The sequence below is a fragment of the Cavia porcellus genome, unplaced genomic scaffold (assembly GCF_034190915.1).
Source record: "Cavia porcellus strain 051 isolate PalLab524CR breed Dunkin Hartley unplaced genomic scaffold, mCavPor4.1 scaffold_42, whole genome shotgun sequence".
Taxonomy (NCBI): domain Eukaryota; kingdom Metazoa; phylum Chordata; class Mammalia; order Rodentia; family Caviidae; genus Cavia; species Cavia porcellus.
The window spans coordinates 5,186,344-5,207,707 of record NW_026947525.1 but is presented as its reverse complement, the minus strand read 5'-3'; the positions used below and the strand labels follow the sequence as shown (position 1 = coordinate 5,207,707).

The 21,364-nt window shown below is 38.1% G+C and overlaps 1 protein-coding gene across 1 annotated transcript; it reads right to left on the bottom strand.

Moving 5' to 3' along the window:
* Positions 1–948: 948 nt before the first annotated feature.
* LOC134474904 (zinc finger protein 420-like) lies at positions 949–19,907 on the bottom strand. The gene is made up of 4 exons (XM_063243949.1): positions 19,773–19,907; positions 6,693–6,819; positions 6,433–6,493; positions 949–4,791 (listed from the first exon to the last, which is right to left on the bottom strand). Exons 1-4 carry the CDS (start codon positions 19,773–19,775, stop codon positions 2,949–2,951), a joined length of 2,034 nt encoding a protein of 677 aa, XP_063100019.1. The 5' UTR covers positions 19,776–19,907; the 3' UTR covers positions 949–2,948.
* Positions 19,908–21,364: the final 1,457 nt, after the last annotated feature.

Below are 21,364 nucleotides of genomic sequence, written 5' to 3'. Positions count from 1 at the left end.
GTGGGTGAAACACAATGATGCTTAAATTGTTCAGTTGTGATCTGTGTTGTTCTATTATAATGTCCTCTTTTATATCAATCTCCACCCTTTATAAAAATTAATCTATTTTTTTCAATTAAGGGAAAACTAAATTAAAAAATAGTGGGAGATACTATAGTAACTATTTGTTTTCCTGTTAACTTGATTTGAACCCCAGTATTGCTCTCCCCATCTTGTTCTGTCTGATTTTACTATATTTTATTTTGTTAGATAGTATCAAGTTTGAGGGAATAGGCAACCACTTTGAAGGCAATAAGATTTACTATAATGCCCATTATGGTTTGACTATTATCTTCTTTTGAAAACATGTAATGTTTCCAGTGTAGGTTTTATTGGTCTTGTTCTGTACTGTTTTGATCAATTCTATTAAACCTAATGATATAGGCAACTCTATTTAAAAATAGCAAGAGGCACAATGGTAACCATTTTTGATCACCTGATATTCTATTTTTGCATCATGTACTATGCCCCTCCTTCTGTTCTAACTGACTCTGTTTTGTTTAGTCATGTTATGTTTTATTCTCTTCAAAACAAAGTAATATGAATGGTGGAAATAAAAATACCCAAAAAGTGTAATTGTTATTGTAAAAAAAGAGAGGAAAGGAAGGTGGTCTAAGGGATATACCTGCATGTTTGAGTGTTTAGGATGGAAAGCCATATTTCTGAGCTTTTGTTGGATCATTGAATGGAACTGTCTGCAGTCTCACTGTATGAATGTGCACTTTTTATGCTTTAATTTTATAATTTGAACAACTGTTTCTAAGATGACAATATGTAACCTACTAACTAGGGATTTCTTACTGTATTTTTTTCTTCAAATTCTGCATTATTTGTACCCTTCTACTGCTTTGTTTTTTTTTTTTATTTCCTTTCTTTTCTCTTTAAATAAAGAAATAATCAAACCTGGAATGGATAACTTTTATTTCTTTATTTTTTTTTTTTGTTACTGGAGATCAAACTCATGACCTCACACTTGCCAGGCAGGTGCTTAAGCCACTGAGCTAAATCCCCAGCCCCCCAATGTATATCTTTTACATCTGGTCATCTTCAGAGTAGTTACCTCTATTCATGGACTTGATACCAGCAAGCATACCAACTGGGAATAAAATCAGTTAAGGCCAAATAGTACTCAAAGAAACCAGCTTCAAAGAAGATCAGTCATAGAAGACAATGTAAGTAATACAGGGTTTCAGTTTAAGTTAATAGGAAATTAAGGATAGTTACCATGGTATAACCTGCTGTTTTTGGGTTATCTCTCTGTGCCCTCAAATCTAATATGAGTAGACAGACCAGAACAAAATATAATCAAACTAAACAGAGCAATAAGACTACCGTAGCTTTTAAATCCTGATACACTTTTAACAATGTCCTCTGCCTTGTTTTTTTAGGCAATTCCTCACATTTTTCCTTCACAGGATACTATTATTCATTGTTCAGAGTGACATTAGTCTAATCTGTTATGTTCAATTTCAGCATACATAAAGATAAAGACAGCTAGTATGAAGAGAATGAGAGACATTATTGTAGTCATTATCGACTTCCTCAAAATCAGTCTTGAAGATCGAAAAATCCTGCATCATCCCACAATTATTTGATTAGTTCCATAATGTTCAGTATTTGTTCAATGCATGTGAAGATGGAAACAACTATTTGGAAGAAAACTAGAGACAGTAAGATAGACAGTGAACATCTCCAGTGGACTTGCTTTGAAATCTGTGTTCCCTTAACTTGTTTTCTTATGAACTGTTCTGTTCTGCTTTGTCATGTTTAGTCTTATGCTCTTTAAGAAAAAAAAAAAAGTGTGTAGGACAGATAAGCATACTAAGAAATTTTTGTTGGAACACTGAGGTGAAATGTTCACAGTGTTGTTATTTGAATATCACTTTGTATGCTTTAATTTTATAACTTGAACAACTACTTCTAAGATGACAATATGTAACTAATGAACTAGTGATTTCTTATTGTTTATTTTTCTGAAATTCTGTATTATTTCTCTTTTTTCTGTTTTGTTCTGTTTAAATAAACATTATAATTCACCAAAAATATAAAAATTAGGTTTTAAAGACAAAATGTTAAGTACATATACCCTATCCATACTTGAAATTGAAAAGCCCACTTCAGATTACCATGTTTAATTACAAGATGCCATGTTGAAGCACAAAGACACTCTAAAAAATCTAAATTGGTACAAGTGATTAACTGAAAACCATACAACATGTGCACTTGAGTAGAGCTCCACCTCAGATTTGTCATTTCTGAAAAATTTGTCAAGAAATATTGACATCAAACTTCTGCATTGGTTAATTCTTTAGGTCCCCTTGGGATTTTTAAAGTAAACTTAGATCTAAACTGTCTGAACAGTGATGCTTTTTCTATGTGTTTAACAACAAACATGTATTGTTGTACTTCTCACATTGTTAATCTACATAAGATCTCTGCCCAGTGAGCTCTTTCAGATATGTAACAATGATCATGAGTGCTAAGAGTATTCCCATAACACATAGGATTTATTTCTTGTGTGAGTTTCTTCACGTATTTCACTTACAATCTGGTTGCTAAAAGTGTCTCCACTTGTTTACATAGCCAGTGGCTATTCCCAGTGTGAATTCTTTCATGTGTTTTGAAATGACTTTATGAGGTAAAAGCTTTGCCACATTGTTATATACATAGGGTTTCTCACCTGTGTGAAGTCATTGATGTATTTTACAATATCCATGTGTGGTGAAAGCTTCACACATTCTTCACATACACAGGGTTTCTCAACAGGTCAAATTTTTTCAAGTATTGGACAATGAGAGTTTCTGCTGAAATCTTTCCCACATTCCTTCCATATACAAGTTTTCTGCCCTGTGTGAAGATTTTCATACATTATGCAATATGTACATGTGCGCAAACCATTCTCATGATGCTTATATATACTGGTTTAATTTTGAGTGTGAACTTTCATGTGTCTTACAATTTCCATGTTGGGAAAAAGCTTTCCCACATTGGTTACATACATAGGGTTTCTCTCCAGTGTGAATTCTTTCATGTTGCTTACAATGTCCAGAGTTGGTGAAACCTTTTCCACATTGCTGACATACATAGGGTTTCTCTCCAGTGTGAATTCTTTCATGTTTCTTATAATCTCCCCATGTCTTAAAAGCTTTCCCACATTGCTTACATCCATAGGGTCTCTCTCCAGTGTGAATTTTTTCATGTTCCTTACAATATGCACGTGTGATAAAAGCTTTCCCACATTGCTTACATATATATGGTTTCTCTCCAGTGTGAATTCTTTCATGAATCTTACAGTATGCTCGTGTGTTAAAAGCTTTCCCACACTGCTTACATACATATGGTTTCTCTCCAGTGTGAATTCTTTCATGTTTCTTACAATGATCAGATTTGGTGAAACCTTTTCCACATTGCTGACATACATAGGGTTTCTCTCCAGTGTGAATTCTTTCATGTTGCTTACAATGTCCAGAGTTGGTGAAATCTTTTCCACATTGCTGACATATATAGGGTTTCTCTCCAGTGTGAATTCTTTCATGTTGCTTACAATGTCCAGAGTTGGTGAAACCTTTTCCACATTGCTGACATACATAGGGTTTCTCTCCAGTGTGAATTCTTTCATGTTTCTTATAATCTCCCCATGTCTTAAAAGCTTTCCCACATTGTTTACATCCATAGGGTTTCTCTCCAGTGTGAATTTTTTCATGTTCCTTACAATATGCACGTGTGATAAAAGCTTTCCCACATTGCTTACATATATATGGTTTCTCTCCAGTGTGAATTCTTTCATGAATCTTACAGTATGCTCGTGTGTTAAAAGCTTTCCCACATTGCTTACATACATACGGTTTCTCTCCAGTGTGAATACTTTCATGTTTCTTACAATGATCAGATTTGGTGAAACCTTTTCCACATTGCTGACATACATAGGGTTTCTCTCCAGTGTGAATTCTTTCATGAATCTTACAGTATGATCGAGTGTTAAAAGCTTTCCCACATAGCTTACATACATATGGTTTCTCTCCAGTGTGAATTCTTTCATGTTGTTTACAATGACTAGATTTGGTGAAACCTTTTCCACATTTCTGACATACATAGGGTTTCTTTCCAGTGTGAATTCTTTCATGAACCTTATAACTTGCACGTGTGTTAAAAGCTTTCCCACATTGTTTACATAAATATGGTTTCTCTCCAGTGTGAATTCTTTCATGTTGCTTACAATATCTAGTTTGGGTGAAACCTTTTCCACATTGCTTACACACATAGGGTTTCTCTCCAGTGTGAACATTTTCATGTATTTGATAATGAATGTTACTGCTAAAAGCTTTCCCACATTTTTTACATATATATGATTTCTGCCCAGTGTGAAGTTTTTCATGGATTACACAAGAAGTACGTGTGCTGAAAGCTTCCTCACAGTGCTTACATTTATAAGGTTTTTCTCTGGAGTGAAGACTTTCATGTACTTGACAATAGGTACATTTTGTAAAAGCTTTCCCACACTGCTTACATATGTAGAGTCTCTCTCCTCTGTGAATACTTTCATGTTTCTTACAAATTCCATGTGTGGTAAAACCTTTCCCGCATTGCTTGCATACATAGGGTTTCCCTCCACTGCAATATTTTTCATGGATCTGAACATTGTGGTGTGTTTTTGTTTCTTTCATGTCCACATTACCTCCTGCAGTACAAAGAAATACTTCTTTACACTGATTCCAAGATGTATATCCATAGGATTTCCCGAGCTTGTCATTTCTGTAAAAAAAAAAAAAATCACATATAGGATTGATAATCGTATTACTAAGTTTTTGTTGGACAGTTGAACAAAACTGTTTGCAGTCTTGTTTCAATCCCCACTTCATATATTTCACTTTTGTATCTTAACTATTTCTATGAGCACCATATGTAATCATCATCTTGTGATTTCTTACTGTTTATTTTCACTTTGAAATAGTATTATTTCTACTTGTTTTGTTTAGTCTTTCCTTACATGAAATTAAAAAAAAAAGAAAAATTCACAGTGAGATTGGTCTCGGTTTAATGACTGCATTAATGTTAAGTTGTGTTTTTAATGCCTGCTAAGAAATTCTGACCATGAAGCAACAGAATGGCCTTGTAAAATATGTTGAAAACAACCATTCCCAAAAGACTGGTACACCTCTGGAAATCTTAAAATTTGGTACCTTTTGAAAAGCAGTATATTTAGCTTCACTTTGGGCATGAGTACATATGTGTATCACAGACAGATAACTTGATATGTTTCCCCATCAAAATCTCCCTTCTGTCCTTAACCTATGGTTCTCTTTTCCAAATAGTCAGTCTTACCTTTCTCTATCAACTCACTGTCATTTCATTCCACTTTATATTTTGGTTTCTCATCTAAAAGAAACCTTGTAAATTTTTGGTTTCATAGCTGAGCTATTTCATTGAATTGAGAAAGACCCATCTATTTCTTATGGCAAATGACATTATACTATTTATTTTTTGATGCTATATTACACAATTTTTTCTTTTCCATGCTAGGAATGAACAACAGATATTAGCATAAAATCTATAGCTTTTTTCTTATCTATTTTAAGAGATTTTCACTGTTCATTAAGCTGTGAAGTTTGAACTTAAATTTGCCATTCTGCAAAATCTGACTCTTAGTGTGCTGGGTTTACAAGAATGCACAATCACAGAGAGTCTATTAACATTTTCCTTCTTCACGAATCCAGTGACAGATAGCTAATATTCTTGAAGGCGTGATCTGTTATAACTTGATCTGCTTTGTATATGAGTAAACATGTATCAGTATTTTATGTGGATTTTGAGTTTTTAAAATTATAACAAGGACAAGTATGAGGGGATCAATTTCTAGAGACAACTGCATACTGATATTCAGAATGAGTGCCTACCAGCCTACTAAGAATTTTAATGAGAATAGCTGATTCTCTAGAGCATGGTTTGGAAACATGAGCACTCAGTTTTATTTCAAATCCCATTGCAATCTTAGCAATTTTTAGTTAATGAATGTGTTGTATTCACATGTATATATGGGTAGAAAAACTGTAGGCAGAATGTCATAACTCAAAGTGTATGCCTTTCGTACACCTCTATATGCAATGTGATACATTTTCATGATTTAATTCACTCATTTAACACACCCTAGCTTATACATCTTTGGAGAATATTACTGACATTAAAATGAATGGTACCTCATTTCTTTTTTTTTTTTCATCTTTTTCTTTTTTATTGGTACCTGTGATCGTACTCATGACTGCCTTCTTGCAAGGCAGGTGCTTATGCCGCTGAGCTAAATTCCCAGCCTCCCGTGCCTCATTTGTTTGGTAGTCAATTTTCTGCTGATTCACTAATTAGTCAGGAACATTACTTTTCCTTTTAAGTGAAAATTACCTTAAATATCTCCAGTAAATTTTGCATTCTTTTTCAGCTTCCTGGATATCCCCAAGTCCTCCTGAATTGTAGACATAGAAATACCAAGACTCATTACAGTAATACATACAAATTAAGAGATTTTGTTTAGATTTATGATATAATGTGTTCAGGTCTGAGCTATTTTTAAGAACATTCTCACATTCTTTTTAATCAAACAGGACTGATGAGCACTAAACAATATTCTGACAGCATGAGTAACAAAGAGAATTCATCCTTACCTATTGCAGCCATGTTCCTAAAGGTTTCACCCATCACATCTCTGTAGAGGTTCTTTTGGGATGGACTCAGCAAAGTCCACTCTTCATTGCTGAAGTTCACAACCACATCCTCAAAGGTCACCGCCTCCTAAGGATCATACATATATTTCTCAAAGGAAGGTTCAAACCTCAGGTTTGGGATATCTTAAATTCTCTCCTACAATTCTGAATCAAAAGCAAAGTGTGGTGGTGCATATCTATAATCCCAGCACTCAAAAGGCTGAGACAGAATGGCTTCGGTGAGTTCAGGGAAATTCTAGGCTCCATAGGATGTTCAAATCCAGCTGATATACATACAGAAAGCTTGTCTCAATAAAACAAAACTAAACTAAACAAATAAAACCAAACAAAACAGCTGAAAGAAGACTGATGTCTTCAAATTTAAATCCATGTCTTTGTCATTAATTTTGTGTATATACACATTTTTGGAGACAGCAAATTTGATGCTAGATTGTAACTCATTGCTAATGTAACAGCAAAATAGGTGCACAGATTCTTTTGCTGAGTCTCTGCAAGATTCCCTATGTACTGTCTCTAAAGCAGAGCTCACAGTGAGAAGCCTGCACAACCAGCATCCACATAGAACAGAGGCAGATAAATATCTCATCAATCAACTGGGAAGCCAAGCAAGCACCTCCCTTCCCTGGTAAGTGGTGGCAGTGTGGCAGACTGTAGCCCCTATAGGGGGCGAACAAACAGCAGATTCCTGAGATCCAAACCATGCTGGAATTTAGGACAATGGGACACCAAGCAAGCATGTCCACTCACTGGTAATTGGTGGCAGTCTGGCAGACTGCAGCCCTTCCAAGGGGAGAACCAAGAGCAGCTCCTGTGATCCATGCCATGTTGGAACTTAGGACGCTTTTAAACCAAATAACCAGCGTGTCTCCCTACTAGCAATAGCATGGCTTAGAATGAAACATCCCACTTCCCCTACCCCTCTTCTCCTGTCTCCCCCCATTAGCAAATGGGAACTAGAATTCTGAGCATATCCTGGGAATCTGAACATAGCAAACTAGGGGGACTTCTTTCTACTACCTCTTTGAAGGCAAATATTTTTAATACTGTTTTGCTCTATTTTGATTAATGATAATGCTTTATTCAATATTCTGTTTTGATAAGTTCTATAATGTTCTGTATTTCATCTCATTTTGATATACATGATAAAAACTATTATAAAGATAATGAAATATACTGTGATACAATTACTTTTATCCCAGTAACCTGTTGTGAAGTTGTGTACCAGTTTAACTGTGCGATCTTAGTTGGCCTTATTCTGCCTTGTTCTGTTGTATTTTACAACCTTCAAATTTAAAGGAAAAAATAATATCTCATCAATCACGTTGATAGACTACAGATGACAAAATGCTTAAGCAGCATTTTGAAATATGAATTAGGTTGCATAGAACAAAACATAAATAACATCAAATATGGTACATAAATAATAACTCAAATGTTAGTGGAAAACTGCTGTATTTAAAAAATATGTATATAAAATGAAACAAGGCCCAGGCTGTAAATTATATATCATTCTCACCAGGTGATCACATTAAATTCAGATATAAGAAATATATATTGGGAGGCTGGTGAAAGAGTTTTTCCTTGAATTTGGGGCTATCCTAAGTTGCAGAGATGTCTAAAATAGAGAAACCCTGACTCAGACACCCCACAGACAAAGGGAAACTTAAAAAGAGACTGTGTAAGACACTTTGGTTTGTTTTAAAAAATTATAGGCATACAATACAGAAAAATTCCAACAATATTAAACACTTTCTGAGAAACAAAGTGGATATCTCCCATACTACACAGAAAACACTTTTATAGTTGGTTATTTAGCTCAGTGACATGACCGCCTGCCTGGAAAGCATAGGTCATGATTTCGATCCTTTGTATAAAAAAATTCAAATTTTAGCTTCATGACACTGGGGCATAATTAGAGATAATCAAAATTAGATCTCAAGTATGGAACACAAAAATCATGGGTTGACAGGGATGTGGAATACTGATTGTTACCAGAGCTGATGTTGATCACCTCAAGGAAGCAATCAGAACCCAACTTTAACTTCATTCTTACTCTAAGAACTACCTGACTTTCAATGAATACCCTCTCTGTTTTATGTCCTGCTATTGGCTGTCTGCATTCTGTCAGTGACTTCCACATGGTTTCCACACTACTCTGACCCATCCCAAGCAGAAAACCCTTCATGCCTAACTATTAACATTGTAAGATCACCGTTGTGAAGAAGACCCCAAGGAACCAGGTCTCATGAAAAATCAAGGGCTTTTATTATCCGTGCATGCGAGGGACTCTCTGACCGCACTCTAGGGGGGAGAGGGGAGAGAGTGCCCGGGTAGGGGAGTGCAGAGTATATAAAGCTGAAAACTGAAAAGCAAGCATTGGTTACAGAAGCAGATGACATTGGTTAATAGGGGTCAGGTCATTTGCTTATTGGTGGGTGAGCTATCCACTGCAGGGGGCTTGATGTTTTGAAAACTCATATCCCGTCTGGCAGGGTCAATAGTTCACGGTGCTCTTATTTTTGGGGACGTTGGACCACAACTTCCCTATCAGGCCAGAACATCTGGTTGTTCTGACCGTGTGACAAGCAAGAGGGGGTTTCCTAAATGTTTTACCCTTCATTCCCCCCTTTTCTTGTGAGTATCTCTAATCCTAGAGATTATTAGTAGGTTTTGGATTATATTGGTATCTCAAGACCATCATCTTTTCCTTGGAGACCTGTGATCACACCAGATGTGTAATCTTGTTTAGAACGCAATGACCAATGGTAAGGAGTAAGAGCAAAGCAGCTAAAGGGCCTAGGATGGGGACCACATAAGGAGCTAGCCCTTGCCATAGGGAAGAGAAGGATGTTCCCGAAGAGTATTTTTTTTCTAGTTTTGATATTTTCTCTGAGTTTGGACATGCCATCTTTTATTATGCCTGAATAAACATAAAAACATAACTCTGCACTAAAAACAGCACTTTTTTTTTTAGAGCGGCACATAGGCTGCCCTCCTCTAGGAGTATTAGGTCTAGTCCCTTTCTGTTTTGGAGAACTACTTCAGCCAACAAGTCTATTTGGTCTTGAATGACCTGAATGGTACTAGATAATGCCTGCACATCATTAACAATCTGGTTGGAAGGTTGGACAGAAACCCCTACTCCTGCTGGCCCCATACCTCAGGCTCCTGACTATCTCTAGGCCTACCAATAAGGAATAAATTGAATTGCCCTCTCTGAGTGGCCTGTGATGTAATCTAAACTAGGAATGGGGATGGGCTCATCCACGGGTAGGATCTCTATATCAGGCAACAGGACAGCTGTTATATATATCCCTGTCCAGTTAGTTGGAGGAAGGTATAGGCCATAATTCCTCCACAAATAAATACTTGTCCTTTGGCAAGATAAAAGAGGTAGTCCGGTTAACTACGGAACTACAATCAGTAAATGTAACGGACTCCACGTCAATGTTGGAGGTATCCTTATGAAAACCTTGAAGACAGAAAGAGTCTTTGAAGCCTACTGGTTGTACTCTAAAGGGGGGACCAGCACTACAATTTAAGAAATCTTGTTTCCCCAGTGTAGCCAGAGAAACACTGCTGGGGATGGCAAGGGAGATGGGGAGCCCTGTGCCATGCATAACCAGCAATTCTTCAGCCAAAGTTGGGTTGGAAACATTTAAGGTTTTATGATTGGCCTCTAGAATATCATAAGTTAGAGCATCTAGACCAACTCCCTGTGATTTAGGCAGCTTCTTTTTATTAGCAGCTTGACTCGTTCCTCAACCACCAGAGTTTTCTGATCTTACCTTGCAGCCCACCCCTATCAGACACATGTATAAGGCCACCCTGCTCCAGCACACTGATTTATCAACCATGTTGAGACATGAGGCTTGGGCATACTTTGAACTTCCTATCACTGTCGGATTTGTCGACCAATCACCTTTAACTCTTTCAGCCCTTGTCCTCATAAGCTCAGCAGGGAAGTAAGTTTTGCTACATATGCCTATACATTCTTGTACAGAGTCATAGCAGGAGGAATGCATTTTTGAATACTAACAACAATTCTGATGGCATGGCCCTCAACGGCTGCCTTTGTTAGGTATCACACAGGGCTTTATCATTTACATCCACCTTTTAGTCAAACCCCCTGTAACTAAGGGTATAGCAACAAGGAATGTTAACATCCCCACAATCTGTCTGAAGACTGTATGTATACAATTTATCATTTGTGTGGGAAGGATCTCGATCATTGTTTCCTATTGTATGTACAATTTCCCCCAGTTGGTGTCAACTATTTATTAATATCACTGCAAAGTTTCCCTTTAGGGCTTCTCCTTTACACCACTTAGATAAGTCCATTGCAGAGCATCTCTATACTTAAGCTGTCTCTGAAAAACCAAGCTACTAAATCAGCTCTTAATTCAGAGATGGCACCCCTATTCTTTCCATTCACAAGGATATCATGTGTATATGTCCGTGCAAATGCCTAAATTGCGGCATTTTTCGATGAGAAATTAACAGGAAGCCCTTTCTGGAATTTGTCCTTCACAAATTTTTACCCTGTCCTTGATAACACTTGCATATTTGCTTTATTTTTCTCAGACTTCAAAACTCTGTGGCTGTTCTCACAAACCTGGTCTGTAAGCAGGGGTGCCACCTAAATAATTAAGTATGTTCAGAAATTATTTTGCACTGTTCTAAATAATGCAGAGGAGTTCACCACGTGTTTGGGAAGCCTTTCTCCACTGAGGCACATTACTGCACATCTCTGAATTCTCAGGACCTTTGCCACTACCGGTCCTGAGGTTGGAAATATGAGAACATACTATAAATTGAAGAGATCACTATAAATACAAAAAAGCCCAAGTTTACATACAGCCATTCTGGCTACGAGGCCCTGCATTACAGACATTAATATACTTTGGACATTACAGATCTGCTACTCTGAGGAAAGAGCAGAGAACTAGCTCATTCCTACTCTACAAACTACAAAAAGTATCATAGTCAGGGACTTCGCAAGCTCCTTCCAATGCCTAAGATGGTGGAGTTACCAGGCCAGCAGTGAATTTCAAAGATGTGAATTGAGTCTGCTGCTGTCATAGTGAAGCCAGGGCTCTGAGGGATGCCAAATCACCCTTGCCAACAGGAAGAGGCAAAAGGGACAGTGAATGGTCCATGGCCAATGCTGGAGGACCTCCGGAGCTGAAGCTAAGTAAATACCTGAGGCTCCAGACACCAGAACTACTCCTAAACACTTGTAACTGGTTTTTCCCAATGCCACCCTATTTCTGGGCTCCCATCCACAACCTCACCATTCCATGGCTCCAGGATCTCTCAGGTTCTTTTCTAATCAGGACACAGGACGTCAAAAGTACTAAATTAGACCCAACAAGTGTTTTGCTACCAGTATTGTACTCAGAACAGGTAAATCATGCTGAGACACTGGAAGAGACAGAAGTCACAGCCAGCAATGGCCTGCCTGATTGGACAGTTCATATAGCCTGCCCCTTCAAAACTGATTGACTCCTGCTCTACTGCCCTCCTTCTGAGTCAAGAATAAACAGGGGGAGGAAACTCTCCCTGCAAGAGGATCCCAAATGACAGATTGCAGTGCAGAGACTTCTGGAGCTGCCATTCTTCTACAGTGGTGAACTCAGCTTAACACTGGAGTGTTTGTACTGAAGAGCTTTACCTCAGGCTTTTAATTTTCAAATCCATTCTATTTCAAGGAAAAAAGAACACATCAACTAAAATTAAATTTCAAAACATGTGAATCAGGGGGCAAAGCTGGTATATACATTGCACATTGTCATCCCCAGATCATTCACCCGGAGCACAAGACATCTGTAATCAATTTTCCAAACAGTACTGTTACAGGCACCTGAGTTATTTTAAATACTGTTGGCATGAGACAGGGCTAGGTCCCCCAAGGATCCCATGCAGGAGTCCAGATACCTTGCAACTATGGGGAAGACTGACACCTCATGCTATGGGCCAACCTGAAGACAAATGATAAGCAAATTCATCCATATCCTAAGGTTTGATATTCTTAATAGTTCCCTACCAATCTGAGGAAGTCAGGAGTCACCTTTCAAAGAAATGTATCCTTATCCTAAACACAGACATTCTAAATAGTTTCTGTCATCCTGATTACCTTGGTAGTCACCCTCCCAAACCCCTAAGGGAAGTCACTGCTGTCTAAGAATGCCTGCTTTCTATGTGACTCCCTTCCTCCTTTGTTCCCAATTTAATCAACTTTACCTGAACTTATAATCTTATTGGCTACCATAGCTCTGTCACATTTATGCCCATCTGCATTGTTAGTTCCTAGTTTTCCCCTCCTTAAACTCATTTCATCACATGATTTTACTCTATAAAGGTCCCTAGAAAAGACAGTGTTTGGCAATCTGCTCAGGACCCCTTCTCTCTCTCAATAAGCTTTCTTTCTCTCAATAAGTACATTCTTCTCTTAATCTCTGTTCTTCCTAAAATTCATTCTTTGACATTAGAGAAACAAAAACTCATATCACATATAGTAGACCAGGAGATTCATTCCACTCTAGCAATATCAATATAAACTTTTCTCTTTCTTGAAGTCAGAGAAATCAGTAGCAATTTATATTTCAAAATGTTGATCTAACCTTTCCAGAGATACTTGCAGTGAAGGCCTTTAAGCACTACTGCTTTTTCTGACAGTGAACTGATCTGTAATTTTGGTTATGGTATTTACAATGCATTAAGGAAATGAATCAACATATTTCTTATAAATGTTTTACCACCAGCCATGGAGGAAGACAGATGGCAAAAATTCTTTGTTTTGATTTCTTCATTCAAACCAAAGTATATACTTGAATGTGTTTTACCCTAGAAACAATTACAGGACCTCATGGTGGTAGTTCAAGGAGGAAAATGTAAAATCAGCGATGCTTACTCATATGGCCACTTCCTCTTATCTCTTTGATTACAACTTCCTCTTTCTTTCCCACGGAGACTAAAGAAAATTACCATCAGTTCCTTGCATGACATCAATTCCCCCTCCATGCACCACATCCAGTCAAAAGTCACATATGCCCCATATCCCCATAGTCAGTTGGAAAGAAAAACCAAACCCTTGGTGGCTGTGGGCTTCTCTCTACATTCTTTAAATGAAAGGCAAGTTTTACATTTCTTATATTCTGCTTCTCTACTGTGCTAATTTACCTCTTCAGTAATCTCAGTAATCTAACCCACTTTAAAACTATCTCACTACATGATTTTATTCTGTAAAGTCCCTAGAAAAGACAGAGTCCTGTGCTACAGGCTCAGAACCCCTCCTGTTTCTCTCAGACAGAAGCTTTCCCTTAATGGCCTTTATTCTAAGATGGTGGAGAGAACCCCATGACCACTGTGGGTCTGTTTTTTTCTTCTAGAAATGTATGGGAGGATCTATATATCAAAACATATAGATGAACTATTGAACTATATGTCAAAAAGTATAGTTTTTGACTTGGGTAGTGCTTAAAGGTGGCATTACTGATATGCAAGTATATGATTGAGATTCTTTTCTGGCCACAGGTAGGTTGAATAGGGGAGAGGAAAGTGACTTCAAGGTAAAAGTCCCCTGGTGCCACCTCCCACTTCCAAAATATCCTATTTAGAGCAAAATACTTTCACTTTCTTTCTCTCAATAAATATATTGTGCTCTTCATCTCTGTTGTTCCTAAAATTCATTCTTGCACTTTAGAGAACACAAACACATACCAGACATAGACGGTCAGGAATTTCATTCCACTTTATCACAGTATGGCTGCCTATATTTCTAACTAACTCAGCTGCCTGTAACTTTAAGAATTGCTTATCAATTTGACTTGGAGTAATTGTAGCAAATAAAATGTTCTTAATGGATATAGGGAAATATAACATTAAATTGAAAAAAATGATTATCATAGTTTTTCTACCTAGCATCAGCCAACATTTTCAATTTTCAATTATGTGGGAAAACAAAAAATAAAAACAACTCAGAAAATAGCAATCCTATAGGGGACAGTCCATCATTCACTGTAATTGCCATGTTATCTGTAGGTATGTCGTAGACCACAAAAGAAAGATTGAGCCTATTAATTAACAAGTATCAGTTTCAACAAATGTGCACATAGCACTGCATCGCTGACAACTGTTAATTTTTTTTTGTATGAGGGATTGAACTCATGACCTTGTGCTCTCCAGGCAGCTCCTTGTATCACTGAGCTCAATCCCCAGCCGCAACAACTTTAGATACTCAATATGATGATTAACAATGTTTAATTAGCCATTGAGATATTTAGTTATAAATTTTGTAAACCTACATTTTCACAAATGAAATTATTTTCTTTCCTTGCAGTTTAAATAACTTTTGTTTATAAGTACCGGGGATCAAAGTTATAACCTAGCACTTTCCAGGCAGACGTTTCTGCCTGCTGAGCTAAATCCCTGGCCTGTATTAATGAATATTTTTAAATGTATAAACATCACTTTATTCATTCAAATACTATTATGATTTTAGCAAAGGATGTCAATGTAAACAGAAATTGATATACAATCAGAGAGGAACTGAAAGCTCAAAGAGGCAATGCAAAAAACCAAATAAAACAATCACTGCTACAGGCACAGCAGAAGAAAGCCAGACCTGAAGGTGAAGATGCAGTGACCACGTCTACATGCTCCTGAAGAGAAAAACAACAGCTTGAAATGTACTACAGTTACCACCACCTCCTCCAGGAAGTTCAGATAGGCCTCAATTACCATACTCAATGACCAGAACAACTGGCCTATTGTTCCCACAAAATGCCTTGGCTCTTTCCACATACCTTTTCTGCCTAACTTGTTCCCCTGATGAATAATACTAGTTAAGCAGATATAAGCTTTATGGGTTGACTGTAGTCTGAGACCCACACTGTACCAACATTATGACTTTCCTGGAAAAATGACCCCTGACAATAGGTCTGTGGCCAAATCACAGAAGACCACTCCTGAAAATTCAGGGCTATTCTTCTCTTTTTTTTTTCTAAGAAAATGTTTGAATTTCTTTTGGTTTGTGACTTCACTTCTCAATGTTGTGAGCCATTAAAATTGGTGCATCTGACATCAAACAGGGCAGGATTATATTTCTCTTATTTCAATTTAAATATGAAATGTCTGCTAAATGCCATCTTCCAAAGCCTGGATTTCAAGCTGCTTGTTTGCCATGAATTCACATTTCCATGAGCTTTTATAAGTCCTCAGCCTAATAAAATGCAAATACATTGTAGGAAGGAGGACACTGTTGTGCTGTAGCACTATAGGTGCCATTCCTAAGTCTGTGTTTGTCACTGCCTCCTGGATGCCACTACATGGCCTTAATTCTTCTGCAGAATCATTCAATAATTCCCATTTTGCATAGGTCAACTTTCACTCAGCTCTATAATTATTTTTTTTAAAATAGTCTTTCTGTCACCTTGGTTGTTTATATTTTCATTTTAGTTTTTTTATTTAAAGACATAGTCTCACTTAGGAGTTCTGGCCAGCCTTGCACTCACTATGTAGGTTAGCCTGTCTTTGAATACATGGCCATTCTCCTGTTTCAGCCTCTTCATCACTAGGGAAAAGATGTGGACATTATAACACATGGCATTTGTCTTTTTTCTCCTCTCCTTTTACTATTATTCTTTCATTTCAGTGGCACTGTCATTTAATCCTGAGGTTTGCTTGTGTCAGTAAGGTTTCTGCAGCTTGAGTTGAGTTTGTGAACAACAATATAGGAAGCCAAGCAACCCAATTGAGAAATGTGGAACTTCATTAACAGGTCTCAGGAACACTTGTATACAGAACCCCCACCCCCATTTCAGTATCTAAAGATGCTCTGAACTGGAAAGTTAGAGATGTTTTAGAAGATAAAATCACAAAAAGATCCTGTTGGAAATCATTTAGCTAGAATCTTATAATAATTTTTGGATGACAACTGTATTCTGCTTCTTTTGTTAAGCAGGATAATTTTTTTCTTTGGGTACAGCTCATTTTGCTTTTCTCCTGGGACTTATACCCAGAGTGATTTTCCATTTTTCTGGGTGAAATACAGGGCACTAGTTAAATGCAAAGCTCCAGATGGCATCTATTATACCATGCTACAACACAGCTAAGTTACAAGCTGAAAGAGTTGCCCGCCCAGATGAAACACTGTAGCCAGAAAAGGCTGCAGCTAAACTCCTCCCCTACCCTGCCCCCTATGGACTTGATTGTGATTCTGTATCCCCATCCTTAAGGACCTGTGCGCCAATGGGATATCTGTGCATCCCTAATGGCCTTTGGGGCACTGCCCTAAGCTTAAGCTATTTAGATCCCCCACGCCACGTGTCGGAGGGAGTTCGCCGGAGGAGTTCGCCAGAGAGAGTTCGCCAGAGAGAGAGACCACCCGCCCCGGGCGCAATGCTGTGCCCGGGGCCGCCGGCGGCGGGGGGCCCCCTCCCCGCATTCCCGGAATAAAGCCACCGCTGACCACTACTTTTACGGCCGTCCACTCCGCTCCATTCCTCCCGCGGACTTCTCTCTCCTCCCCCTTCTCCCAGACCTAACACAAGCCTCAATATATTCTAGGGTAAAAACACAGAAATCTATAATCCCACACTTAAGACGCTGAGACAGGAGTGTTGCTTTGAGGTTAGGGCAATTCTGCACTCCATAATGGGTTCAAAACTAGCTGATATACATAGAGAAAACTTGCCTCAATAAAACAAAACTAAACCAAACAAAACAGCTGAATGGAGACTGATTTCTTTAAATCTTAATTCCTTGTCTTGGGGATTAATTTTTGGTATATACACATTTTTTGAGACAGCAAATTTAATGCTCTATTGCAACTCACAGCTAATGTAACAGCCAAATAGGAGCACTGATTCTTATGCTGAGTCACTGCAAGAGTCGCTATACATTGTCTCTACAGCAGAGCTCATAGTGAGAGCCTGCAGGACCAGCATCCATAAAGCACAGAGGCGGACAAATATCTCATGAATCACTTTGATGTACTAAAAACGATATCTCTTCAAATCTCATTTAGGCCACTAAGTCCTTTGTTCTTAATATACTTAAGTAGCATTTTGATATTTAAATTTGGTTTCATAGAACACAACATAAATAACATGAAATATGATACATAAATAATAACTCAAATGTTCATGGAAAACTGCTGTATGTAAACAATGTATAAAAAATGAAACCAGGTATAAGTTTCAAATTATAGTTCAGTGTCACCAAGTGATCACTCTCGATTTAGATATAAGAAATATGTCTTGGGAGGCTGATGCAGGAGAACTTCCTTGAGTTTGGGGCTAGCCTAAGTTACAGAGCTGTCTCAACTATAGAAACCCTGACTGAGACACCCCACAGACAATGTGAAACTTGAAAAGTGACTGCATACGACACCTTTGGTTTGCTTTAAAAATTATATCCATACAATATAGAAAAATTCCACAATATTCAACATTTTCTGAGGAACAATGTTGATATCGTACATAGTATACAGAAAACACTTTCAGAGCTGGGTATTTAGCTCAGCGCATGAACACCTACCTAGCAAGCTTGAGATCTTGAGTTCAATCCCTGTTACAAAAAAAAAATTCAAATTTCACCTTCATGATTCTGGGTCATAATTAGAGATAATCAAAATTAGATCTCAAGTGAAGAACAAAAAATTCAGGGGTTGACAAGGATGTGGAATACAGATTCTTACCAGAGCTGGTGTTATTCACCTCAAGGAAGAAATCATAAGCCAACTTTATCTTCGTGCTTACCATAAGCACTTCCTTTTCAGGGAAGACCCTCTCTGTTATATGTCCTGCTATTGGCACACTGCGTCCTGCCAGTCACTTCCACATCCTTTACATGCTCCTCTGATCCACCCTAAGCAGAAAACCCTTCATGACTAAACTATTGAAATCCCTGCACAATTTTAATTTATGGCATCTCCTTTAACCACTTAGTAAACTCCATTGCAGAGCCTTTCCATATTTGAACAATGTATATGATCAACCAAGCTATTAAATCACATCTTAATTTAGAGATGACACCCATATTCCTTTCCATTCAGAAGGATATCACATGTATATGTTCATGCAAATGACTACATTTAGGCATTTTTCAAAGAGAATTTAACAGGCAGCCCTTTCTGGAATTTGTCCTTAGCAAACAAACTTTTCCCTGCCCTTGATGACACATTTATATCTGCTTCATTTTTCTCAAAATTTAAACTTCTATGGCTGTTTTCCCAAACATCGTCTATGAGCACATGTGTCACATAAAGTATGTTCAGAAATTCTTTGCATTGTTCTGTATAATACACAGCAGTTCATATGGTGTTTGGGAAGCCTTCCTCCACTGAGGCACATCACTACACATCTTTAAATTCTCAGAACCTTTGCCTCCACCTTTCATAAGCATGGAAATACGAGAACATAGTATAAATTTAGGCGATCACAAAATACATAAATGCATAAGTTTAAGGAGAGCAGTTGTGGCTATGAGATCCTGCATCACAGACACTTATAAACTTCTGGCTTTCAGATCTGTTACTGACAGGAATGAGAGCAGAGACCTAGCTTATTACAGCTGCACCCAGCTTGAAACCACATTGGAATCAGGGTCTCCTCATGCCCCTTCCTGGGCGCAGACTGTTGGAGGAGCAAGGGCAGCAGGCGATTTCAAAAATGGCATTGTGGCCTGGTGGTATCACAGTAGCAACAGCATTCTAGGGACCCAGAACTGTCCTGGCCCCAGCGAGAGGTAAAAGGGACAGAGGATGACTCACTGCTAGCACTAGAGGATTTCAGGGTCTGAGGCTAAGCACACCAGCTCTAGACAGCACAGCTGCTTCTCACAACATGCTTTTTTTTTTTTTTCCTTTTTATGGGTATAGGGCATTGAACTCATGACTTCCTGCTTTCAAGGCAGGCGCTTATGCCGCTGAGCTAAGCCCCCAGCCCCTTCTCACCACTTCTAACTGGTCTCAACTGGATTCTACCCCATTTCACTGCTCCCATCCCATAACATTACCATTGTGTAGTTTGGAGGTCTCCCAGGTTCTGTCTAAGCAGTCCACAGCGAATAGAAGCAAAAAATACTGGTCTAGCAAACATCTAGGGCTCCCTTTTGTGCCCTGGCCTTGCAATTGACGCCATGACACCGGAAGAGACCGCCTACCTTGGCCCGCCTGATTGGACAGTTCTTACAGCCAGCCTCTACATCACTGATTGGCTCCTGCTCTCCTGCCTGCCTTCCCCACCAAGAATAATTACAGAAGAAAAACCCACCCTGTAACTGTGGATCCCCAATGAAAGATGGTGGAGGCTTCTGGAGCTGGCTGTCTTCTGGAATGTTGACCTCATCTCGTCTGATGGGTATTTGCACTGAAAGACTTTACCTCAGTCTTTGTTTTTTCTCCCAAACCCATTTTATTTGAAAGTTAAAAAGTAAAAAAAAAAGTGGTCCAGGGATTTAGCTTAAGCGCCTGCCAGGCAAGCTAGAGGTCATGCATTCCATCCAAGATCAGGCTACGACAAACTGTGCTGCTATAAACGCGGGTGCACATGTGTCACTGTGGTATGATGATTTTTATTCTTTTGGGTAGATACCCAGAAGGAGAATAGCTCAGTTGAGTGGTACCTGTAGATCTAGTTTGTGTGGAATCTCCACACTGATTTCCACCATGGTTGCTTTACCACCAACAATGGAGAAGGGTTCCTTTTTCTCCCACAACCCCTTAGGCATTCATTATTGCTTGATTTCTTGACAGTAGGCATTTTTTTCTGGGGCAAGGTGACATATCAGTGTTATTTAATTTGCAATTGTTAAATGACGAGTGATGCAGAACATTTTGTCACATACTTATTTGCGGTTTCTATTTCTTCATCTGAGAACTGCGTATTTCACCTCAGGTGCACATTTTTGGATTGGGTCTTTAAATCTGGGAAGACTGAAATTTTTTAGTTTTCTGTGCTCTCAATAATAATACTTTGTCTGAGGAACAGTTGGCAAACATTTTCTCCCATGTTGTGCATTGTCTTTTCACTCTGTTAGTGATTCCTCTTGCTGTTAAAAAGTTTTTCAGTAGGGTGAGATTCTCTCTTAATTCTCTTTGATTTTTGCTGTTCAATCCAAGTTTTCTTCATAAAGTCTTTGCTTACATCAATGTCTTTAAGAGTTTTACTTACTTTATCTTGCAGCAGATTTAATGTTTCTGTTTTAATATAAGATCTTTGATCTATTCTGATCTTAGCTTAATTCACGTTGAAAGATAACATTCAGAATGCATAGAGCCAGGTTTTCCAGCACCATTTATTAAAGAGGCTGCTTTTCTTCCAATGACTGTTTGGCACCTTTGTCAAAGATAAGATGATTTAGTGGTCTGGGGTTGTTTCTCCATCTTCTAATTTGTTCCTTTGATCTTTTGGTCTGGTTTTGTTTGTTTTGTTTTTTTGTCAGTACCACACCTTTTTTAAAAATCACAATACATTTATAGTATAATTTCAAGTCAGGGATTTGATGAACCCTATCTTTCCTTTGTTGCCCAGAATCACCTTTGCTACTCTAGGTCTCTTCTGGTTCCAGATGAATTTTCAGATTTATTTTATGTAATACTTTGAGAT

Bases quoted from the DNA above. Each gene is read 5' to 3' on its own strand.
- LOC134474904 (XM_063243949.1), bottom strand. The intron at 6,494-6,692 runs GTAAGGATGAAT...TCTACAATTCAG, and splicing joins TAGGAACATGGCTGCAATAG to GAGGACTTGGGGATATCCAG. The intron at 4,792-6,432 runs GTAATTTTCACT...TTTTTTTTACAG, and splicing joins ATTTACTGGAGATATTTAAG to AAATGACAAGCTCGGGAAAT.